At 40.7% G+C, this 25095-nt stretch overlaps 1 protein-coding gene across 3 annotated transcripts; it reads right to left on the reverse strand.

Annotated features, from left to right (window-relative positions):
* Nucleotides 1-202: 202 nt before the first annotated feature.
* micu1 (mitochondrial calcium uptake 1) lies at nucleotides 203-24701 on the reverse strand. Of its 3 annotated transcripts, XM_058058829.2 has the most exons (13): nucleotides 24552-24656; nucleotides 19972-20027; nucleotides 19583-19750; nucleotides 18723-18891; nucleotides 14331-14493; nucleotides 12927-12970; nucleotides 6745-6859; nucleotides 5528-5610; nucleotides 4863-5063; nucleotides 4068-4205; nucleotides 2393-2501; nucleotides 890-979; nucleotides 203-802 (listed from the first exon to the last, which is right to left on the reverse strand). In XM_058058829.2, exons 3-13 carry the CDS (start codon nucleotides 19747-19749, stop codon nucleotides 642-644), a joined length of 1440 nt encoding a protein of 479 aa, XP_057914812.2. In that variant the 5' UTR covers nucleotide 19750; nucleotides 19972-20027; nucleotides 24552-24656; the 3' UTR covers nucleotides 203-641. The 3 variants fall into 3 exon arrangements, with proteins under 3 accessions (XP_057914812.2, XP_057914811.2, XP_057914813.1); XM_058058828.2 differs by lacking the exon at nucleotides 19972-20027 and having other exon boundaries at nucleotides 204-802; nucleotides 24552-24701; XM_058058830.2 differs by lacking the exons at nucleotides 12927-12970; nucleotides 14331-14493; nucleotides 18723-18891; ... (1 more) ...; nucleotides 19972-20027; nucleotides 24552-24656 and adding an exon at nucleotides 7555-11783 and having other exon boundaries at nucleotides 204-802.
* Nucleotides 24702-25095: the final 394 nt, after the last annotated feature.

Below are 25095 nucleotides of genomic sequence, written 5' to 3' on the forward strand. Positions count from 1 at the left end.
CACCACAAGCCAATAAAAGGCCGGCCCTGGTCCGCACCTTGGACACCCCTGGTGTAAACCAAGTCAATATGTAAAAGTGTTACTTAAAAATCAGACTCCGTACAGAAGAAATGATGTCTTTGCCGCCCCACAGGTTAGTCTTGCTTATTCCCAGCAGGAAGAAGTCCTATGCAAGTATAACAAAACAGCACAGTATTTTATCAAATACAAACCTTTAATTTGCATAACATTAATCTTAAAAAGTGTTTCAGTGAGCAATATAATGAGGAGAATATACATTTTGAACATATGAGAGTGACATCATGGAGTGGTAGAAGTATCTTGGGGCTAGCTATGAACACAAAAAAAATAGTATTTAGTGGCGACATAACAGTTTCCATTTGCTGTTAGCATTTAACAAAGTGTCACATGCGGTTGAATGCAATGAACAATGGCGACAAATATAAGGTTGTATATGCTTCTTATACAAATATGTATGACAAACTCATGCATGGTTCAGGTTCACTGTTGGCCTGAGTCACACCAACATGACCAATGGTGCTGCTCAAAGCTGCAGTCTCACTTCTATTGTTTCAATTTGTTGGAGAAAAATGTCTCTAATGGTGCTGTTACTCCCACTCGCACGTCACCTTTGGTCCCCATTATGTCTTTGGCATTGCAAAGTCCCAGGCAGTATCCTGGGCACACTTCCACATGGCGCGCACAAGGCGAGTGAAGCCCATATCCTTGGGTTTCTCCAGCCCACGCATGAGCCGCTGTTTCATGATGGCGATGAATTCCTTATTACTGAGCTCGCCGTTCCCTGAAGAAGAGAAGTAGGGGAGAGTGGTCCATATTTCAGAGTACAAAAAAAGCAAGAGGACTGACGTTTAAACGATCAGTCGCTTACCGTCGCAGTCAAACAGTGCAAACACCACATCGCACACGTGATCCGACAACTCCACCTTGGCTACGGTGCGGGCCACCTGTTTCATGGTTACTAGGAGACGGAGAACCACAGACTGATGAACTCATTAGTGGAGAAGCATAATAGTGTTTATGCTTATAGTGTTCATAATAGTTTTGTGGATGACTGTCAGGACACTGAATATCTGCCTTTGCATCAAAAGCAGGGAAATGCTGCCATTGACAGCGAGCACAATCTGATAGGTATGCAAACGAGTGGGAGAGACTGAGAATGACTGACAGGATGATGAAGGGGTATTAGGAGGAAAAAAGACATTAACAGGGAGTGGGGGAAAAAAAGCCTCAGGCAAGATGATACAATATTAAAAATCTATTTAATCTCATCTACAGTCACTGATGAAGACTGGGAAAGAGCGAAGTTGGTGAAATGTTTGCCATAAAATGAATAAAAAGGATCCCGTTAGCAGCCTTTTTTCCACCTCCAAGAGAGTCCATGAGTGCACCTCCACACACACAAAGGGCGTGTAGTTTAGCATTATCACAATCATCTGATTGGGGAGGAATAAGAAAAAGCCAAAAGCGGAAACAATAATTGCTCCTTCAGACTTGAAAAGAGGGAATGCAGTCAGACAACTCGGACGGATTGAAATCATGTGCAGACACAGCTGGCCACAAAACCGTAGACAAGAATACACAATTGCTCTCACTCAGCGAGTTCCTGTATATATACACAAGACATGCAGCTGAATGCACACGCTGGAAACAAGCACCTTAGGTGTGGACCCTGTGCTCATTTCTATTAGTGAGTGCTTTGGCAGTGAATCACAGCCAATAAGTGTGTAGACGGGTAACATATGGAGGAAAAACTAAAAAGTCTCAATCAGTTCACTGAAAGGGGAATATGTTGACTCATTAAGCAGATGCTAAAAAGGCGTCAGTCAGCCTCTGCACTTGGAATAAATAGACTTGATTAGGTGTGTGTATATGAATAGACACACAGTGACAGAATGATAAGACTATATCTTGATTCGCTCTGCATCTAAGTAGGAGTGATGTCGGCTATGTGGCAGTATTTTTTCATTAAAATCTGAAAAAGACGTTGCAGCTGAGTGCAAAGCTTGTCATTCACAAGTTTCCCATGGTGGCACAGAACCAGGGAAGTTTAACACGACCAACATCATCATGCAATTTAATGATGCTTAATTAAGTACCTCAAACCTATATTACACTAAGCTGCCACTACATTGTAGATAAAAGTATATACCAGGTACATCATTATTGCTCATTCACGCTCATTATTGTTTTTGTGTGAGTAATATTACTTGAGCAAACATTTTGTAATATTCCATGCTAAAAACTGATGGACAAATTGAAGAGCACAGGAAGAAAAGGGAGGAGATAATATCTGGCAGGGAATTCTTCGACATAAAGGAAATGAAAGTGCTCCAATGAGGAGAGAAGGGGGAGAGGAAACGTGTGTGTGTACCTTTATCTATGGACGCTCCAGCCATGTGGTAGAAGCTCAGTGCTGTGTCCACATCATTGACATTCTTCAAGAACGTAAAGAAATTCTCAACTTCCTCAAAAGTAATGCCCTGCACAAAGAAAAACACGGCTGAAAATAACTGAAAACTCACACAACATGAAAGCAGTCATGACCAGGTCGCTACAATGTGATGAAAAGGTCATCCAAATATTGCCAAGAGCTGCGAGTACGGTACAGCTCAGCAGTGTGACACAAATGGGCAGAGGCGGTGGCCATGCATGGATGAGTAATGTGCCACAGAGTGTCAGCAGAACAGGCCCACATGCATAATATAAATCGACTGCCACACTGCTCAACTGCTCATTTGCAAAGACAAATAAACAATTCAGGTTATAAACGTAGGTTGGGTAGGCAAAGGAAGAGAGCGAGATGGTCAGATGAGAAATTATTGACCTCAATTCGAGTCTTCTCAGCTAATTTGCAGCATTGACCGTCACACTTGCCTTACCCAGCTCAACCTGCCATCTGTGAAGACTATTAATGTGATGTATGCTATCTTTAAAAAGAAGGAAATGTGACGCATTCTTCTAGAACAGCAATATAACATGCTTAAAACAGGGCATTGAAGTGAAGCAGATCTAGCATGAAACCACAGTCCATGGAAGATGCTAAGGGGAGAGAAGAGAGCATGCACATCCTAAACTTGACTTGAATATTTTGCGTGTTTTTATGTCTCCTGTTGTTGTCAGCAGTCAATATATACGCTTTAAGCTTCAACTTCCTGCTTGGTGTAGAAATGTCTGGGTGGAATAAAGTTAAAATTCTCTTATGTAAAAAAAAAAACCTTCTGGTGTCTTTTTGAAATTCAGTGGAATAAAGTGAAGAAGCAGGCGAGAAAACAAAAAATGGGAAAACCCTGAGGCAAACAGAGGAGGCAAACAGATGAAAAGAAACTCGCCCTTGTGCTGCGTACTCTGAGTACAGATGTTCTGCCAATTGTCATAAGCAGATGATACAGGGCGAGGAGTGGGACGCTCTGTTTGGTTGAATTTGGCTTTTTTGTGAATATATTGTTAAAAATAAGACTCACATGACATCACTATCACTAAAGCGAATGCACCAAATGCATGACAATTGACAACCATGTGACTAACTTATAACATGCATTACATACGTAGTGCTAGGTGGTTATACAGAGTAAATAAGTGGTCATCGAAGAGGGAGATAACATAGAGACACCACGACTTAAGCGACTGCAATGAGAGAAGACCAGCGGGACGACTGGTATGTACCAACTACTGTTCTTAATTGGATGCTCTTCTTCGTTGATTCAAGGTTATCAACTGAACCTGAAAAACTCCTGTAAATAGTTATAGGTAATAGGTATAAAACTCCAGAAAAACTACTGGGGTTCAGTTTATAAGGCATCCTCGATGATCTTCTCGGCCTTTTCCAGTGCAGGTTGGCTTAAGTCCAAAAGAACTTAACATGCTATGCAGGGGGACAACATTGTCTGTGTTAGCTCCCGTTATGTTCTCTCCTACATGCTCAAACATCTCCCTCTGGCACATACAGGTTGTCTTGCATCTCCACATGCAGGTGAATTAGTGGAAACACCAGCGGGTAACTCTCAGAGATTCATGTAAACATAAATCAAACATACACACAGCTTTACCTGTGCATCTTTAAACATCTTCTTCAATCCCTTCTGCATCTGCTTGAGTTTACGAGATTGAACACCACTGTAGGCCAGCAGCATGCCCCCGAACTGTCTCTCGGAGATTCGTCCATCCATTGGATCATTCCTCTCAAACTGGATGGGGATGCAAGCGTAAGAGAGAGAGAGAGAGTGATGAGGATTGAGTGCCATGCACAGGAACAAACAAATTCTTAGGTTGGCACGGGATGATGAGAAACAGTAAATTCTGATGTCAGGCTTCAAGTTGAATCGGGCACGGGAATGGAATGGGGACATTAAATCTCTATGCATTTTTCACAATGTTCCAGCGAAGCATGTTTTAGCAGTAGTAGGCCTTGGCTCTGTCAGGTCAATCCTGACGATTTATATCTACAGCTGCTTGACAGCCACATGGTGGCCTTCCTTCTTTCACTAAGAATGTGCCGACCTCTCAAAATGCTAATTCGTAGCACCTCCGAGAAGCAGCTTGTTACTATGCAAAACATAAGCCAGAAAGGAATACTTGACCGTTGATCCTTCATACAACAATGGAGCGTCTACCTTTTAGAGGATAAAGATCTACAAAAACACAAACTGCAAAAATGCTATTAAAAAAAGAGTGAGGAAAAGTGTTCAAAATTGGAATACACAAAATATGTAAGCAGTTGATCCAAAGTGGCGTCATTAGCACGTCATTGACACCATGTGCTAAGATGACACCAGCACAGATGATCTGTTTGATGATTGTTGATGTGTTTGAGTGGATTAATAGCCTCTATGTAATCACATTACCTCTAGTTTAAGCACATCATGCTGCAGCTTCCTCTGGAACTCTAGGAAGCTGCCAATGGTGAGTTTTCCCTTCAGGTCTCCACCAAAGAAGTAAGTGGTGAGTGCTGAGCTGCAGCCGCCTGTCTTCAGAGTGTTTCCTGTGGTGGAGCGGTCGCGGTGTCTCATGCCCATACTCGTTTGAGAGCGGATAATACTCTGGACCTGGACATTGAGACAGTGAATGGATAATGACAATACTATAAATGTAACACTGATGCTGCTTACTGGCACTATCAGGGGTGTTTGGGGGTTGTCGCTCTTCTTGGCAACAGTTGCCCTGTAATATGAGTCTATTATACATGGCTGGTATTGAGACCATACTTCACTTTGTTCATACAAATATCAACAAGAACTCTACAAACCGAGTAGAGAGGAGGTGAACATAACGGCCCATCTGTCAAGGATCTCTTGCAATAAATCATATATATTTTTTCTTTACATCATGAACATTACTACCATTGCCTATAGTCGTTATTCTTGTTAAAAGGTTGTGCCCCTCAAGTTGTAATTTGTTTAACTGATTAATATGATAGAAACTTTATTCCTTTTAGTGATCCCACATAGCCTCATGTTTTTTTGGATATGGCAAATGTCCTCCCGTGTGTGACAAGCATTTAGAAGCAAACCTGTTCAAACTCCTCCAGGTCCACCTCTCCATCACCATTGAGATCAAACATCTTGAAAGCAATCTCAAAGTTCCTCTGGGGAGCTGGACACCACAGGACAAACAGACAAAGGGAAACAAAGTCTGAAGTCAATGTAACACAATATTGAACAATATTGAAATGATACGTCACACAGTGGCAAAATTGCATATACTGTAGAGTAGGGGTGATTGATCGTGAGCTCAGGTTTGCAAAGGTAGTATGGGTCGATTCCATACAATTCTCTTCATAGATGTCATATGACATCAGACAACTGACATTAAGCTGACCTCCTTATTTAACACGCCCCGACTCCGAATATACATGTACAACGTACATAAATACCACTTTATAAATATAGTACTAACTCTTTGGGAGTTAGTACTATTGGGAGAAAAATGTGGGCACCCCTGTTGTAGCGTTTATTTGACTGTTGTAGAGTTCATCCATGCCTGATGATGCAAAGATATATAGTATGCCTTGTCCTTCCCTATATGAACAATGCTTGCATTAATGATATACAAAGTTGTATTGACTGGAAACACTTGACAGTGTGCAACATAGTGACACCGTCCAACATTAGTCAATACAGCTTACCGCAAGCATGTACTAAATCAATTTATTATATACTCATAAAATACAAATCATTTGCTGGTAATAATTCATTCTAAACTGTTCTATTTATATGTAAATCATATTAATATAAGGTTTCAATGCAATCTTTCTTGTAAATAATCATACAATAACAGGCTTTTACTGTGTGCTGAAATGTATGGTGTGGATCACAGCATGAAAATGGGACAAATGTATGCAATTTCAAGATGTGACAGTGTGTTCATTATGTAATGCTAAATACAGTATGTCCTTCAATGGTGGCCGTGTTAAATGGATTGAAACCAACCAAAAAGCCGTCTGCTTAAAAATGACACGTCCTTGGAAACTTCTGCAAAGACTTTCAGCGTATGAACAGATTAGAATAAATAGAAAAGCTAAGCTGGGGATACAATTTTTGTAGATATTGGAAATGAAAAAGTCAGCCTCAGCGCGGTGAAACCTTCAGCTATTTCCAAATTGTTTCAATTCTAAAGGCTGAACAAACCACCAATTAATATTTTTGAAAGAGACAAGATTGGTTTGTTATTTAAACAGTACGAGAGGCTGAATAGGGCAGGTAAACAAACAAAACAATGTACACTTACTGGACAGCACAGTGGTGAGGAAGATATAGTCGGAGAAAGAGATGAGGCCACATTCTCCCAGAGAGTAAAAAATGCTGTCTTCATCTGCAAACTTCTCCCTCTCCTGGGCTATCTTCTGCTCACCGTGGGCAACACAAGGAAAACATTATATTAAAAATGCTGCATCTTCAAGGGGGTTCCTAATATGTATCTGTGAGTTACACTCAACACAAGCTACCCTCAATGATAACAAAGAACAACTTTTCTACCAAGAAAACAGTGAGCATTAGAGTGAAATGTAACAGTGATGTAGTGCAATGTCAGTCATGCAAGTGCTGCATACACAGTAGGCTATACAGGCAGGTGAAGGTGGTGGTGACAAATAAGTCCATGTACAAACACATCATACACCAGAGGCTGTACTCACAGAGTGAAAACTGACAAAACAAGAGAGGAAACATCACAAAACTGCAGCACAAACACACTATTAATAAAACACATCTGGATCACAAACCAAATGTATTCATTATTATACAAACATTGATTGTGTTTTCTCACACCAATGCACACACTCACAGACACGCACACACACAGGTACACAGTTAACTAATGTTATTTTCCTGTTAGCATGTGTATATTCAGAGCCTTGCATGACAAGTGTGACCTAAACACATGCACACTGCACACTCAGTGAGGAAAAGGCTAGATAGACAGTTTCCCACAAGTGGGACACTCCACCAAACAAGAGTGGACAGATAGACAGAGCATGCCTCGGGAAGGGTCGTGGCGTTGGGGTTGGTGGATTTACAAAATAAGCCCTGGTGGAGTTACCTCCGTCTGTAAGAGGTCCATTTCAGAGGAGGAAGGAGGAGGAGAAACAACTGTTAGAGAACATTGTGACCTCTGCTGTCTTTAGCAGGGCCTTGAACAACAAAGACACGCATATGTATTCATACTGTCTTTCCTATACACTCACACACATGTATACGCTCACCAAAACAGCTGGTTCAAAGCAAAATAATAAACAGGGATGCCACCTCTCACACATCATTGCCCCAAGCTTCATTTTAGTGGATCACATTATTACTGTATATGTATTTTTAAGTATGGATTTGATGGACATTTGATTATAAATATTCTGTGGCATCCACTCTAGTAGAATAACATAGCCAGATGCATCCACACACTGATTGCCTCAACCTTAGGTAACCAATTTATTGAGTACAACAAGTCAGAACTAATACAGTATAGAATACAGCAGGTGTGCAGCTTTGCTAAATAAATATTCACACACTCTTCCTCCTTAACAAGAGAAGCCACAAATTGTGAGTCCATCATCAGCATCACCCTTTTAAGGGATATTTAACAGAGGATAAAGGGATGCTTTAATGCAGTGCAGTTGTTTATCTAGGTGTACCTACCGATTTTTGTATCTCTCTCCAACACAAGAGTCTACAATAACAGTATTGTGATTGATCCATTCACTGTCACAGTATAAATGGAGATGGAACTCAGCAAGAAAACACAGAAAGGTGAACGAGAGGGAAAAAATGCTGTGAGGTGATTCCCTGTGTGGGTGTGGGTCAAGGAACAAAAGCTGGCAAAGTAAGGGAAATAGATAAAAGAGAGTGGGAAGTGGAAAGTCAAAACATAAAAGAAAAAGATGAGGGGTTGGGTTTTGGGCCGCATGTTAACAACAGGGGCGATCGATTCCTGTAGTGCCAGTATGATCATCATGGAAGTCACTCCAGAAACACTTTTTTAGGCTGTAACATTTGGAATTCTTTGCTGCAGGGAGACTAATGGAGCAAAGCAATCCCACAAAAGAGCCTGAATTGAATTTAGGTGAAACAGATCCAAAGTTACTAAAAATGACAATGGAGTCAGCAGTGAGTGCTAATTGCAGCGTTATCTCAAATTAGTGATACGCAAATGACTGAAACCCTCATTACTGTAGTCCTCAAGTTAATTAACAGATAGCGCCTCATTGGAAAGTACATGTCATCTGATTGGTGTCAACATCGCAGCTGTCAGAGTGAATCGAGGCATAGGTCCTTATTAAATCTCTGTACTAAGCCAGCTCATGTGTTCATACTATTCTCTGTGTGTCAGGCTAAGCTATAGCTGCAGGAAAATGATGGAAAAAGCGCCTCGCCTGCCAGAAGAGGCACAAACACATTTTGTGAAATAGCTGCTGGTGATGCTGTCAAAATGTACAGCTGTTATATACGTATATATATATATATATATAAGCACACAACTCACAGAGGAGGTCAATGGTTTGGTCAGGGCTAATCTCCGTTCACTTCATGCTAAGCCCGAGAGCTGCGCTGGATACATTTTAACTAAACAAATCCAACAAATCTGATTTATCTTGAGGTCTTGTACCGGTCAGGGGCTTGCATGGTAAGTGGCCCATTCCACTCATTTCACACGTGGACAAAGAAATTGTGTCTTAAGTACCATCCTGTGGCATACAAATTCAGAAACTAAATTCTAATGCAATAAGCATTGTGGAAACATCCATCCACCCATTTCCTATGCCGCTTATCTTCAAGGGGGTCGCGGGGGTGCTGGAGCCTATCCCAGCTGTATTCGGGCAAGAGGCGGGGTACACTCTGGACTGGTGGCCAGCCAATCACAGGGCACATATCGAGAAACAACCATTCACACTCACATTCATACCTATGGACAATTTAGAGTCGCCAATTACCCTAACATGTTTTTGGAATGTGGGAGGAAACCACGGTATCCGGAGAAAACCCACACACGCACGGGAAGAACATGCAAACTCCACACAGAGATGTCCGAGTGGAGATTTGAATCCAGGTCTTCCCAATCTCCTGACTGTGTGGCCAACATGCTAACCACTCGGGAAATCGTGTGTAGCTGCTCTATAGGAGTCCACAACTGCAGTCCACACAGCACCGAAAATGAGCATAATAGGTCACCTTGAACAATACAGGCCCTCACAGTGTCTTCCGAGAACAATTCGGCCTGGTTAAGTCCCCTTGAAGGGCCAGGTACTGAATGCAGCGCCCGTCTCTGGTATAAATGAATTCATTTGTGAATCTTTATATGCCTGGAATCCATCTGAGGGGAAAACTCTCCATGCCATCTCTCGAGAAATCCTGCACAAGACCTCATTATGTCCCTGACATTTGGCCGTAAAAACACAGAATCTAACTCGGATCTTGAGCCCTATACAGAATAAATGCTCCCAGTTTATATGCACTTGTATTTGGAGCAAAAATACCACTGTCAGCATGTGAAGCCGCTGGTACAGAGCACATATTAACTGTCTGGTCCTTGGGGGACCCACAAAGCAGGTGTGTCTGTTAATAATTCCTGATTATTTTGGGAACATGACTAAACAATTCAACATGATACAGAATGCTCAGCCATCAAATTATAGAGGAATGGCAGCTGCCTCATATGAGGATGAGGGAGCCTAATCAGAAGACTGCCAGTTGGTGACCCAAAACCTCTTCTAAATGAGGAGAACATATAGAAATGAAAAGAGGATGTGTGAGTAGGGTTAAGTGAGTTTTACAGAAACAGAAAGGGTATTAAGGAAGTTTAACACAGAGAGGAAACATGGAGAACTGGAGGCATTTGAATTAAGTCCAACCAGTGACCTTATGGAACTTCCTGTAAAATAAGAGAGTCAAAACATAACAGCAACAACAGAAAGGCACACCCATACACACACACACACACACACTATTTGAGCAACAGTTTTTTTTTTTTACTGGTAGTCATGACTAGTCAGTTAGCACACATTGTTGCTTTTCATACAGAAGGCCACACAGCATGTAGGGAACACTTTTTAACCAGTAAACAGTTATTGAAAGTACAAAATACTGCCTTCAGTAACTTCAAACCATGCTCTTCAGGCATCATGCAGTACTGACATTTGAACAATTTAAAAGATGAATTGGTGAATGCTACCACGCACATCAAAACAGCCTCAATGCTAGATAAAAGAGCCATTTCCTGGGTCGAAAAAAAACCCTGTGATGCCACCATGCGCAGAAAGGGGGCGCCACCACCAGCTAATTTCTGTGGAATACACTGGTAACACAGCAAGGCATGCTGAGGGAATGAGTGCCAAGGCATGTGTGGAAAGCTAGTGCTACAAGGAGATGAGGAAGAACACTTAAAAGAAAAATTTAAAAAGAGTGAGAGAGAGAGAGAGAAGGAGGATGAGTGCAGGGGAACAGCAATCTTCTCGCAGAAGAAAAAATAATGTGCCAAATCTACTTTAAAAGCTCCAAAGAAGGTGCCTTGTACCGGACACTTTTTAGTTGCTCTTCCCATCTCAGCTTTGCAAGATACATTAGGAGCTGCAAGTCTTAGAGGAGAAAAATGAAGTTTTAATAATTCAGAAGAGAGTGCACGGCACACATCTGTGGACACCAAATTTACACCGAGAGCACTGGAGAGGTTAACACTTTAACACAGTGACCAACACTGAGAGTATCACTGATACAATGGAGAATCACTGGAAAATAACTGTAGCAGTAATAAGCCGGCCATGATGAGCATCCTCTTCATTATAAAGAGATGAAGACATCACCCGACTGACCTGCTCCGAGCCAAACCTTTATGTATATCACCTTAATACAGCTCATATGACAATAAATAATAAAGTACATGGTCTAGGGTTTCTGACATACCCTTGGATGAACTTCACATTCTGTTTTGAACAATAATGCTGCTTAAATGAAGAAGATGTAGATTCCCATAGTGGGTATAGTGTCCCAATAAACGATGATTAACTGATGATGCAGTAATACTTCATGGATCCATTTATATATTTTTCATATCAGGATCATTTAGAGTCATCAATGGGCATTCATAAGAGCTGAGATATGGAAAACAGTGAAAAAAACGACGACTTAGCTGTTCCCCTGCACTTACACAGTAGTGAGTATATAAGCCGTCCACATTACAAGGAAAAAGTGAGTCATAAAAGGAGAGGCACAAGTTGACTAAAGGAACTAAGAGGAGTAAGTACCGACTACAAAGTGCAGCATTTCATTCAGGTGCACACATGCCGCTCAGCACACACCCCATACCTGCCAGAAGTCCTGAAGAGGGGGAGGGGCAGAAGCAGGGAGGGCAACGGCGACAGAAAAAGCAAGGAAGAAAAGGGGTGTGGAGTTTGTAGGTGGGTAATGGGGGTCAGCAGATGGAATTATTGGGGGTTGGGGGTCAAGACAGACAAGGTGGAAATTGGGTTTGAGGTTGATGGTTATTCACCAGGAGGGGAAGAGAGAGAAATGGAGGGATTACTTGTTATGAGAATGAGAGAGGGTCGACAACAGCATGACAGAACAGTTAACAATGGCAACATTGGACCACAATGTTAGATTGGGGCAGCAAAAAAGCCACCCACATGGACACTGTGAGCCAAGACAATAATGGTGGACACAATGAAAATACTGGTTGAGCATACTTTTACAATAGCGCGGGGTAAGTCAGTATACACGTGAGTTGTTCACAGCAACACGGGGTGTGTTGTGTTTGCCTTTACATGTAGAGCCTGGAACAAATGAGCGATAAGCAGAGAGGAAATGTGTCGAGGGACAAAATACATCCATACTTTCCTTCACATTGTTCCACTTCAATGTAGCAAAATAGTGTTGCAATTGTTAAGTATTGTAGTTGTCTTCATTCATTCATTCATTCATTTTCTACCGCTTGTTTGTCCAATTTGATATCAAATCATAACAAATGATAGAGGTACTCTACAGACTATTTCCTCCTCTCTGCCCAGCTGAAAGGTTCCCTTCACACTGTAACGACAACGCTTCAGGACACACACAAGGCCATGGCCATTTCATCTATCCTGAATGCGACTCGCGTGAGAAACAGTTTGGCAGGAACATTTTGGAGACAACAAAAGCTATATGAAGAATCAGACAAATTCATATGGACGGAAATGTGGCTAACAAATAAAGGGAACACATGGCTCGGAAAAAGAACAACAGAGGTAAAACTACAACAATATTGTATATGCTGAGTATTTATCTGGTGATTATCAAATGGGGATAAAATTCTGCTTTTGAGGTCTTTAAAACATATATTTTTGTATTTTCCTAATGACAAAACTTACAATAAATGAACAGCAAAGTAAACCACATCCTATCACAAAACACAATGTCATCTCCCTCTTTATCACAAAGACAAATTCTTACCTTTCCATCATTACGTTTCACAATGAACTGATCAAGGCCAAGATCTGAAAAGCAGGGGGAAAAAAACGGTGAGATGGATAGAAGATATCGAAGAGGTGCAGTAGTTACACAACATGATGTATTATAGCATGAAGCACAGCAAATGTCATTGACATTATTCTCTCTCTGGCGATCAGTGACACATGCAAGTGAATAATAATAGTCATCAACAACCCATTTCCATGTTGCAAATTCTTTAAAAGAATCATCTGCAGTCAGAACCAATACATGTAATCATTAGTCATTAACACTCTGTTGTCTCTGAATACAGTCGTGGATATGTTATCTGAATCGGCAGCATAAAACCTTGATCGGAGCATCCCTACTAAAAAAGGACTCTTCCATTTCCTACTTATTTGTTGTATTAAATGACATTAGGTAACAAGATCTGTATCATGTATTTAAGACAGGGTAAGTCACTCTTCCATAGTGTAGATACTATTTGCACTTGCACCTACAAAGCAAAGTTTCCACCAAGAAGTCCAGTTCTCTATGAAACACCAGTGAAATAAACAAAGACAAACATGACAAAGAGCAGAGCTGCATGCTGACACGCTCCTTAAACAAGTGAAATAAGGGACATAAATTTCGCTCTCTGTTGTCATTTATAGTATTTATGTTTTGTGTTTTGAGGAGCCTTACAATGGAAACGCCAACAAACTGAATTGACCATGGTTTTGGAACAACTCTTCCTCTCACTGGTTCTCTGATTGAAAACTGGTGATTGATAAAACCACTTATCTGAGCTCTGTGGAATTACAAATCCCAAACAATTACACCTATTCACATGTGGGAGGAATTCTGTTTTTTCAAGCAACATAAAGAGCAAGTGTGCACTGGTCGTGTGGAGCTGAATGAGCATGGGGCAGAATGTGTGTGTGGGATAAGGGGCTCTACTTTTGGAATGACATGAATTCCCCACATTGATATCCCACATTGAGGTGACATTAAAATAATGGCATGCATTTAATAACAGTAGCATGAGACCTGAACTTTTACTTCTGAACATCTAATCATACCATAGAGAAAGAATTACACTTGAACAAGCACATACATTATTATATCCTCCTGAGAGTTCTGAGGCTTCAACCCACCAATGTAACAGTCCAAGTGAATGGCAGCTGAACTACCTCATGAGATAAAACTCATGTTATGAGATACTAAACTACTGTGAGGAAGAGAAGATGGCCAATAACGCTAAAATGCAGCTTTGTCATTTTGACCCAATCCTTCCAGAATGCAGTACAAACTAGGTTTCTTTGGTCTGTCTACTGGGCCAAAGCCCAATATCCGAATCTGGGCAGTCACAGAGGTCATAAAAGGGTCATAAAATTCTGTTGAGATGGGGGTGGAAACGTGACTCACTCTCGGGCTGCTTTTCGTTGGGCGTGATAGAACGTATGAAGTCCTGGGGTGTCATGTAGACCTCTGCATCTCCATGCTCACCAATAATCTTCAATGTGGCAAAGTAGCGGAAAATCTTGTCTGGCGTCGAGTAAGCCCGTATCCTGTTCTCGTACTCCATCACCTGGGCAAACACAATCGGTGTCATTTATTAGAGCTCTCTAACACAGCTGCATACAGTGCATCCGGAAAGTATTCACAGCGCTTCACTTTTTCTACATTTTGTCATGTTACAGCCTCATTCCAAACTGTATTAAATTAATCTCTTACCTCAAAACTCTACACAAAATACTCCATTATGACAATGTTTTGAATTTATTAAAAATAGAAAAGAAAAAAATCACATTTACATAAGTATTCACAGCCTTTGCTTAATACTTTGTTGATCCACCTTTGGCAGCAATTACAGCCTCAAGTCTTTTTGAATATGATCCCACAAGTTTAGCACACCTATCTTTAGGCAGTTTTGCCCATTCTTCTTTGCAATAAGTCTCAAGCTCCATCAGGTTGGATGGGAGACGTCTGTGCACAGCCATTTTCAGATCTCTCCAGAGATGTTCGATCGGATTCAAGTCTGGACTCTGGCTGGGCCACTCCAGGACATTCACGGAGTGGTTCTGAAGCCAATCTTTTGAGATCTTGGCTGTGTGCTAATGTCTACTGTCTATATGGTCAAGGTACATGACCAGTCTACTGAGGTCAAGAGCGCTCTGGAGCAGGTTTTCATCCAGGATATCTCCATATATTGCTGCATTCATTTTTCCTTCTATCCTGACTAGTCTGCCAGTTCCTGCTGCTGAAAAACATCCCCACAGCATGATGCTGCCACCACCATGCTTCACTGTAGGGATGGTATTGGCCTGGTGATGAGCAGTGCCTGGTTTCCTCCAAACATGGCGCCTGGCATTCACACCAAAGAGTTCAATCTTTGTCTCATCAGACCAGAGAATTTTGTTTCTCATGGTCTGAGAGTCATTCAGGTGCTTTTTGCCATGTTCCTTTTACTAAGGAGTGGCTTTCGTCTGGCCACTCTACCATACAGACCTGATTGGTGGATTGCTGCAGAGATGGTTGTCCTTCTGGAAGGCTCTCCTCTCTCCACAGAGGAACGCTGGAGCTCTGACAGAGTGACCATCGGGGCCTTGGTCACCTCCCTGACTAAGGCCCTTCTTCCCCCATCGCTCAGTTTAGAAGGCCGGCCAGCTCTAGGAAGAGTCCTGGTGGTTCCAAACGTCTTCCATTTACGAATAATGGAGGCCACTGTGCTCATTGGGACCTTCAAAGCAGCAGAAATGTTTCTGTATCCTTCCCCAGATTTGTGCCTCAAGACAATCCTGTCTCGCAGGTCTACAGACAGTTCTTTTGACTTCATGCTTGGTGTTTGTGCTCTGACATGCACAGTCAACTGTGGGACCTTATATAGAAAGTTATTATATTTCCAAATCATGTCCAATCAACTGAATTTACTGCAGGTGGACTCCAATTAAACTGTAGAAAGATCGCAAGGATGATCAGTGGAAAAAACATTAACCTGAGCTCAATTTTGAGCTTAATGGCAAAGGCTGTGAATACTTATGTAAATGTGATTTTTTTGTTTTCTATTTTTAATAAATTCAAAACATGTCAAAAAAAACTTTTTTCACATTGTCATAATGGAGTATTTTGTGTAGAATTTTGAGGTAAGAGATTAATTTAATTCAGTTTGGAATGAGGCTGTAACATGACAAAATGTAGAAAAAGTGAAGCGCTGTGAATACTTTCCGGATGCACTGTATTGAATTCATTCATTTATGAATGTTTTATTTTTTTGTCACTTGGCGACAAGTTTGGCTCTTCTCAGGTAAGTAACCTTACAAACACACTATAAATATTTTCCAAAATACATGGAAAAAATATATGGTCTGTACAAAAAACACTGAGACACACAGTACAACTATAAATCCAACTTAACCCCGACATCTGATGGGATACAATAGATTTATTCTGTTACAGCCACCAGCGACATTAATATTTGTTCTGAGACAGCCACCCTCCTGCATCAAATGGCAGCAGCATGGCAGAGCATTTGACAAACCAACAGCTGTTTAGGACACAGGCATTTATTCTATGTGACGCTGAATGACTGAGTGGACTATTTAAACACTCTGTGGGCGACACAATGTAAGATTTGACTTTGTCAGGTTGTTAGCCGCTCTGATTTAATAAGAGACACGCACAGATGTTGAGTTAAAAAACAATTAATACACGGCTCAGTGTTGGTTCAGCCTACTAAGCCGACATTACTTTTCATTGGGGATATCTCTGGCAGTAGGCCAAAGAAGAATCACTGGGACGGAAGTGTTACAGTTCAGAGATGACAGAAAATCTTTATTTTCAAATGATATCTATCCATCTGTGTATTTTCATGCCCATATCCGATATATGTGTGTTTACATTTACTGCCCTGAACAATAATACAAATATTTAACATGACATACCCTTTAGACGGCCAGGACTCATACCACATTACAATTTGGAGCAAAACATTGGTTTGTGTCTCTTCAGCCAGGTAAGTGTGTAAAGTCTCTTGACAATTTTTATTGTGTACTTCAAAAGATGGTGCCATGTTAATCATATTTGTTCTACTGCATGTACTCAGTGGTTCTCAATGTTTCTAATTTGTGTTTTTCCAGGTACCCTGATGGTAAAATAGGCTCGTCAAATAAAAGGGATTGCCCAATTCCTGGGCCACTTCCTTCACCAGACATCACAACCCCAGACTTCTTTCTATGTGGTTATGTTGAAGACATTATCAGACAAAGATAGCTGGATGGAAATGCAGAAGGCATTTGAGGAAGATGGATAGAGGACGACCTTGCTCTGCAAACATTCCGCGATTAGAGATAAAAATATTGTGCTTCAACACATTACACCTCATCAGCCCTGGTGCCCAGGGCTTTTTCCTATCGCCGCACTGTTTGAAAAGTGCAGAAAAGTTCATCAGAGACGACCCGAAAGCTGAATTGACTGTGATTTGGATTAACGACTGGAGAATCAACCCTACACCATCGTTGAAGATACCGGCTTTTGTCGGCTAGTAAACGTCTTGGAACGACTGAGCTACTGCAATCTTTCAATGTTTTGTTCATAGTAGTGATGTCATAATATTTGGTAGGGACAAATCTACAGGTACAGTTTGTCAAATCCAACTTTGTTCTTACCTTCCTAGTCCTTCTTACCTACAGGTGTGCACAAACTCCAGTTAAATCTAAATGTAAAAAATAATTTATATAAAAAGTTATGGGTTATCAGAAGCAGGAAGGCATTCCTAATAGATATTTTATTAATCTTCAGGATAAATTCACATGGCCATTGGCATCACTGATGAGGCTATGCCAAATCAAATACAGCAGAACCTCTGGTGTCATATGCCCTTGTTGTTTCAGTTTTGGTAGAAAATTTACCTCAACATGTCTTCTTGGTTTGTGGGACTTTTGAATTCAAGAAAAAAAGTATTTGAAAAGTATGAGGATGTACACTGAGAAGACCACAACAACTTACATCCTGAAGAAGAAACTGAGTACTGTACCTCCTTGGTATGCTTTGTGTAACTAATGGAAATGACGCAAACAAACTGCAATCTATTCCTCACTCTGAAACCATTTTGACAGATTTCACTATTCATTTACTTTAGTAATAAATTTGTTAAATTGTAAAGAGAATTTCTCAACACCTTGTGTCAAATCGAAGCCATGTCGGCTATTTAAAAGAAAACATTTTAAAAGGGCAACCTGTGATTGGCTGGCCACCAGTCCAGGGTGTACCCTGCCTCTCGCCCGAAGACAGCTGGGATAGGCTCCAGCACCCCCCGCGACCCTCGTGAGGAAAAGCGGTAGAAAATGAATGAATGAATGAACTCAGAAGGCGTATATAAAGAGGAAGTCAAACGTTGATGGTAATATGAAAGTCATCTTTGATATTGACTTAAATGCTTTGACAACACGAGCGAGATGTCAATCACAAGAGCAACCCACTGGTGAAAAAAATGGTGCTCTGGTTGCCAAAAAAAGTTTGATCCGGATATTTCAGGAGAATCATTATGCACTTACCATAAATTCCCTCACCCTAATTTTCAGACACTAAACATATCGTTAACTCAACAAAGAAGACAATTTATTATTATTCTGCACCCATGAACCAACAACACTGTTGTTTATGATAGCAAAAACACAAGCTCTGTAAAATATTCTGTCTAAACATCCTGATATTGCACATTGAACATTGATTGGGGAGGTTTTGGATGAGCCATAGTAGATCATGAATCAAACAGTAGAGAGTGGCTGAATAGCACAATCTGTATTAGTTATTGATTACCTTGCGGTCACGGAATCCAATGCGTGGCTTCTTTTTTTTCCCATCGCCATTTTCACTCTTGGCCTCCACTGACTTCTCGGACTCAGAGTCTGAATTGCTTACAGAATCAGCTTCCTCTCCATTTTGCATCTCGGTATGTTGCACTGATGGCCCTGCATCAGCATATACTCTAGTTTTTAACAGCAGAAAGAGAGGAAGCAGATGAAAAACCTGTGGGAACTCAATATGCAATATGGTGGTTAAATATAGCAATAGGATACTGTACAGAAGAACTTGTGAGGTATGATTGATCATCTTACGGAGATGAGAATGCATTGATGATAGTGCATTTCATAGTGTGTCTTTGCTACGCTAAGCAGTTTAACACAGCCAACTCCCACACTGCCATTTTTCTGTCATGACTGACAAATCGGAATACTAATGAATAACTGAGCCCATCTGGGGTAAGCTGAATAAACTTGGCTTAATGAGATACAAACAGTGGCTGGGGTGAGGGCCTGGAAACAGTCTGAAACACCCCATGGCATCATCCATCATGCTGGCTCTTGCAGCGTGGTCATTGTATCCCTATTGAGCTCTCATGTCAACTGTTGAACTTTGCCTGAAGCAAACACCAGCCTCCTTGGAGAGGATCTAAACAGCACAACACCTTTAAGGCGGTGGCTGTCACACTGTTCACACTGTTTGGTGCCCTGATCTGACTTTTCGTTAAAGTCCGATCTTTTACCAGTGACGTAAATGCACAAAAACGTCACACGCACTGATTAAAAGTAAATTATTATTAGTTATTATCATTATTATTATTAGTTATTATCATTATTATTATTATTATTATTATTAGTTTTCCGGAATAACCCTACCTTTTCCAGAGCAGTCCAGCACTAGCAGAGACACCAGTTACCCCGGCTAGAGCTGCCATCAGTAGCCTCTTTCGGCCAGACCCTTGCACTGTTCCATTGTGGTGGTAGCGTCTGGCGAAGTGTGCCATGCCAACCCATACAGAGGACAATGCCCGCAAGCGGAACATTCTGCAGGGAAGAAAATGGTAAAGATGAAGACACTTGCATTGCAACAACAACAACAATCCAAATGTCTCTCCCTTGCTTTGTTTGAAATTACAGAAAAATAAACAGTGCTTTGAAACATAAATAATCTACAATGTCACCAATGTCAGTACACCTGACACATTTCTACAACCATTTTTATTATTCACAGGGGACAATACTGTTGAAACGAAACTTAGACATACTGTACTTTAGAGTTGTGGTTCCCAACTGGTTTTGCCTGCAGGACCCACCATCACCCCTTAATGACAAGCAACAACACAGACAATGTGTTGGTTTTGTTCACACCGCAAGTAGTATAGGCGTCTGTGTCGATGACCTCCTGTCCGTTTGTGCTGTGCTGGCAGGGAGTAATGTTGGCTCATCGCTTTCAGATAAAGAGCACTTCTTTAAAGCAAGCTGAAGATGCCTCTGACCATTTCCTTTGCGACTCAAGCTCACCATAGTATGCCGTAAATTCCGGTAAGCACATCTATAAACTGTACCCATAAATGTAGTTAGAATGTTGTATTGTCGTGTTAAACCATGCGAAAGTTTCAGATAATGAGGTTTGCGCATTTGGAAGTGAGCCCTGAAAAACATTTGGTATGGCTCAAAAGGCTCGGTTTAAAAGGCGTAGTAAAACTGCCCCTTTGTGATGTCACAGAGGGGTGGACTTCCTTATATGGTTCATACTGAGAAAGCACTTTGAGCATCATTCGAGTGGGCATGCCTGGAGGACTGTTTTGGTGGGAAGCACAAATCAAAGGAAATACAGCTGGAATAGGTGCAGATTCTGAAAAATCTAAAAGGTTTTCTGTGCGGGTTATTGCGTGTAGCTGCTCTATAGGAGACCAAAACTCAATACAAAGGGTTGAAAAATGAGCACAATAGGTCCCTTTTTATACATGTTTGTAAAAACAAAATGGTGAAGTGAGGGAGTGATGTTCGAACTACAATGGAGCGAGGGATAACTGATTCTTGAGATGCATGAGTATTGCTGGCACAGGGGAGCTGCGGTTTATTAAGCAATTCCAACATGCACTGTCACCATTCTGAAGAGGAGCATGACGTCCTCCCCAAACTAGGCCATATGACAGTTTAATAACTCCTTTACATTGTATGCAAGTTTCATTTCTGTAGTGCAGTATTATCCCTTGAAGTATAATAAAATGGTTGCTGAAATGTCAGGGGTGTACTCACCATTGTGAGATACTGTATGTGGGCATGTTCTTCCAACAGCCTGAATCAATGGACATGTGGGGAAGGATTTTTGAAAAAGAAAAAAAATCCCCAAAAATGTACTCATACTAAACTTGAGGCAAACAATTGGATTGGCAGCTAATTACTGACACATGCTGCTGCAGAATTAATCAATGTCACGGAACATGACTGACAGTTATGCATGATTATAAAGCTCCCCTGTGTAACCTTTTTAAAGTATGACGCACAGGCGAGACCCTCAATAAAGCAATGGATGAAGGCAAATGTTATATCCGGTGGGCAATGATTGTCAAATTAAATGCAGGGAGTCCTTAAAACTATATGGAATGGAACTGAAGCTGAAAGGCTTAAACAAAACTCGCTGTCCTGAAAGTGTTTCTTAATGCCTGAGTGAAACTTGTTTGTCGCTTCTGTGCTCAGGTGCAGAACAGATTTTCACCACTGCAACAAAGATGAATAACATAACATGAATAGGCAGACAGGCATAAATAACAAACTAGAATTAGAGGGGGGAAAAAAAACAAAGAACTATTTTCCTTGAATTGATTTTCCGACTGCCAGCTCAGGATTGTCCATTTCAAGTATGGTATCTGTCTACTGAAGGAGAAAGAAATTCAGCATTTTTTAAGTTACCTGAGAGGTGAAGTAGATTTTTTTTACAGTCAATGCACAAAAATGTTTTTTCTAGCCACAATAACACCTAAGTTGGCATCCAGGCACACCTTGCATAAGATGGGCCCAGTCTAGCCTGAACAAGTTTCATACAAGTTTACTGACGCTTAGCAGTACAAATGTTCTCCACCTCTTAGCCACTCTTTCCCATACATTCATTTCTCAGTGGCAGCCCACCACTAATTAATTTTTGCCTGTGGTCACAGACTTGGAAACACTTTATTATCATATCATGATATGATGGCATCATATTGTCATAATAAATAAATAAATAAATAATAATGTAAAACAAAAACAATAAAAGACTCCACCTAAACTCATGTCATGACATGCAGTACCATAGCTGGCCAGTGTTTCCCATACATTTATGTCTCAGTGGCAGCCCACCACTAATTAATTTTTGCCTATAGGGAAGACTTGAAAACACTTTATTATCATAGCAAAGACTATCACCCAAGTGTAAATCTAAGATATCCCCTGTTAATGAAAAAAAAATAAAAGACTCCAACTTAACTCCATAGCTGAAGTTAGCAGCAGATTTCACCATCTCTTGGCTCGTGGTTGCCTTCTGAAGCAGAAGGAGAAGCAGCTGCTGGGTCTTCCCCTTGGCTATCAATTATCAACGATCAAATCCTGGCTAAACATTGCATCTTTTCCAGTTGGCATGGCACAGAAAATATCCATCTCCTAGTTAGTCAAATTCAGAAATTTTACTCATGCATCTCGGCCAATCATGGACTGCTTGCTGTCGCAAGTCTGTCTACTCCAGCATCGGTCACACCTGTCACTCTAGTCAAGCATATGATCACACCAGGCATGAGTGTCTTCCTGCTCTTTCTATTAACTCTTTCACATATCCTGAGGTGTATAATTTGTTCCTTTAGTCTCAACTTCTTTTTGTACTGCAAAAGCGAGAACATAGTTATTCCTTTGACGCTCACTGAACTGAGATCTCACAAGATTGCATGACATTATGTGAAATGTCATGAAGGATGAGGGCTTGAACTTTGAAGATCTGTGCCACTTTAACACAAACCTTTATATTTTTCCCAGAAGATTTGAGTGGAATTTCTAACAGGACAACCTTAAAGGTTTTATGCTTTTGGTCCTTTTTATTGATTTGTGGACTCCTATAGAGCAGCTACACACAGTAACCAGCAAAGACAGCTTTCTACATCTTCCAAAAAATATTCCAGCTGTATTTCTTTGGATTTCGTGCTTCCCGCGAAAACATTCGGTTTTAATTTATCCCACCCACGGCTTGCCTCCAAGCATGCCCACTCTGCTGCGGATGGTCACACTCGCAAGTGCTCACGAGGATCTTTGGATTGCTGCCGAAACCATTTTATAAAAGCTGCTAATAAACAGGGATTTATCTTTTTTTGAATGTCCGCTTTTAACATATAGCCATATGTGTTGGATCCCAAATTCAATCCAGAAGTAGAAACTGGACAGTCCAATGTTTCTCAAGAAAGGACGTTACTTCAAGACGCCTCTGAATGGTAGGTAGCTTTAGCATTTTAGCGTCAACAACATAAGTAATGTGGTCATTACACGTTTTTTTTTTTAACTTGGGTAGATGCACTGATTGTGGTGGGATGGCTATTAGCAACTCTAGACTTGGTAAGTCCAGTGTCTACGTCCACCACTTCACATAGGACAACTTTGAGAGGAGAAGAAAAAGCAGGCTTCGCTATAGTGCTAAAAACATAGCCAGGAACTCACATGTGAGTACCTTTCCCCTAGTCTCGGCAATTAACGGTCACTGAGCTACTGATTGCGACTGTCTGAATTCTGCACATATTGTTTAGTGCATTCTTATTTACAGCGATTACACAAACCAAAAAACTACCACCAATAATGGGAGTCTCTTTGTGACACCAGTTGAGAACCTCTAATCTACAGGTGTCAAAGGGGGAATGTTCAGCCTGCCGTATCATTTTATGTGATCCACAAAAACGTGAAAATTATGGAAAGCAAAAAGACACATATATATATATATTTCATATTATATTATATATTTTATATTAATATTATATATATTATTATTAGATATATTTTCATTGAAATTATATTATGTAATTATTCTCAAAATCCAAAAGACATAATCTGTCTTAAATGTATTTTAAATGTATTTGTTCTGTCAATTCTGACAAAACATTTATACTGCATTCAATTGGAGTCATACCCCCATTTAACAGAATCACACAATACTTATACTTGAATTTGTGCTTGTCACCTTGACTTCCTATTTTAATATAAGTAGGTAAATCAATGTTGAAAGTAAATAATTAAATGTAAAATAATATAATGAGACATTTATACATATGGTTTCAGTTACAGGCAGCCCTCTGAGGGCAACCATAACCATATAACTATGAATAATTGTCATTGTATGATGACAATAAAGGCCATTCCATAACTATGAATAAATGTAAACAAGAAAACGCAGTAACCCCAGTAACAGACCTTGAGGCACTCTGTCACCAAAAACAATCCAGCAAAGCTTCATATCCACAATATATTTTAGCTACTCGGCAAAATAATGCTTTTGCTGTAAAACAAAAAACAAAAAAAACATTGTAGTCTTAAACAGTGACAAAGGGTCTTTTACATTATGATTTCTATGAACAGAAACAAAAATGACAATGACAATGAACATTGGTGTCTGAATCAGCTTGGTGTGCTGCTACCTATTAAAACATTTCCCATTATCGTTCGTGCGGGTGACGTGTGTCTAGAATCGAGTATATTACCGAATTTACCCTGATTATATAGGACCGCTAAGGCTAGCTAACAGCTAACAGCTAACGTTTGGTAGACCACGGCTGCCGTTTTACTCTACTCGGTTTGTGAGCACCTTTAGCTTTGAAAAGACAAGGTTACTTACGTGGATGACAACACAAACACCGACCAGGGAACGATAAAAGTGTGCTCGGCGTTTCCGAGTCAGTCTTTCACATGAATGCCTGCAAACTGCGATGGAGCAGAGCGCAGCTCATTTCCGTATTCCCCTTCGAGCTGTCATTGAGGGGGCGGGGCTTCATCTCTTGGCCACGCCACATGTATCGATTATAGCATGTACGTACTGTATTTAAAAGTCAAGATGTACGGTAGTCGAGTCAGGACTTTACTTGTGTAAACACTGATGCGGATGGAAGCTAAAATATGTGAGAGCTTCTTAAAAGTATTACATTGTACTATTTTTCAGTATATATCCAAACTGTAGACGTGATGCTGAACTTTTAGACACTTTGTTTTTGTAACTTGGACGTCTTTGTAATTAACTGCTGTTTGTTGAGATTTTTGGCATTCCCCAAATCGCTGCCTTTTTCATTCATAGAGACGACGGTAGAGTTCAGGTGACCATGAAGGAGTAAGATCTCAACACACATGGAGCACGTTTGAAATATCTGTATGTGCGTTGGCCACAC

Source organism: Doryrhamphus excisus, linkage group LG20 (assembly GCF_037039965.1).
Source record: "Doryrhamphus excisus strain RoL-2023G ecotype Guam linkage group LG20, RoL_Dexc_Guam_v1.1, whole genome shotgun sequence".
Classification (NCBI taxonomy): Eukaryota; Metazoa; Chordata; class Actinopteri; order Syngnathiformes; family Syngnathidae; genus Doryrhamphus; species Doryrhamphus excisus.

Coding starts and splice junctions, on each gene's coding strand:
- micu1 (XM_058058829.2), bottom strand. CDS start 19,749: ATGTTCCGCTTGCGGGCATTGTCCTCTGTATGGGTTGGCATGGCACAC. Junction 14,494..18,722: donor TTGGATTCCGTGACCGCAAG/GTAATCAATAAC, acceptor GTGTTTGCCCAG/GTGATGGAGTACGAGAACAG. Junction 6,860..12,926: donor TGAAACGTAATGATGGAAAG/GTAAGAATTTGT, acceptor CACGGTGAGCAG/AAGATAGCCCAGGAGAGGGA.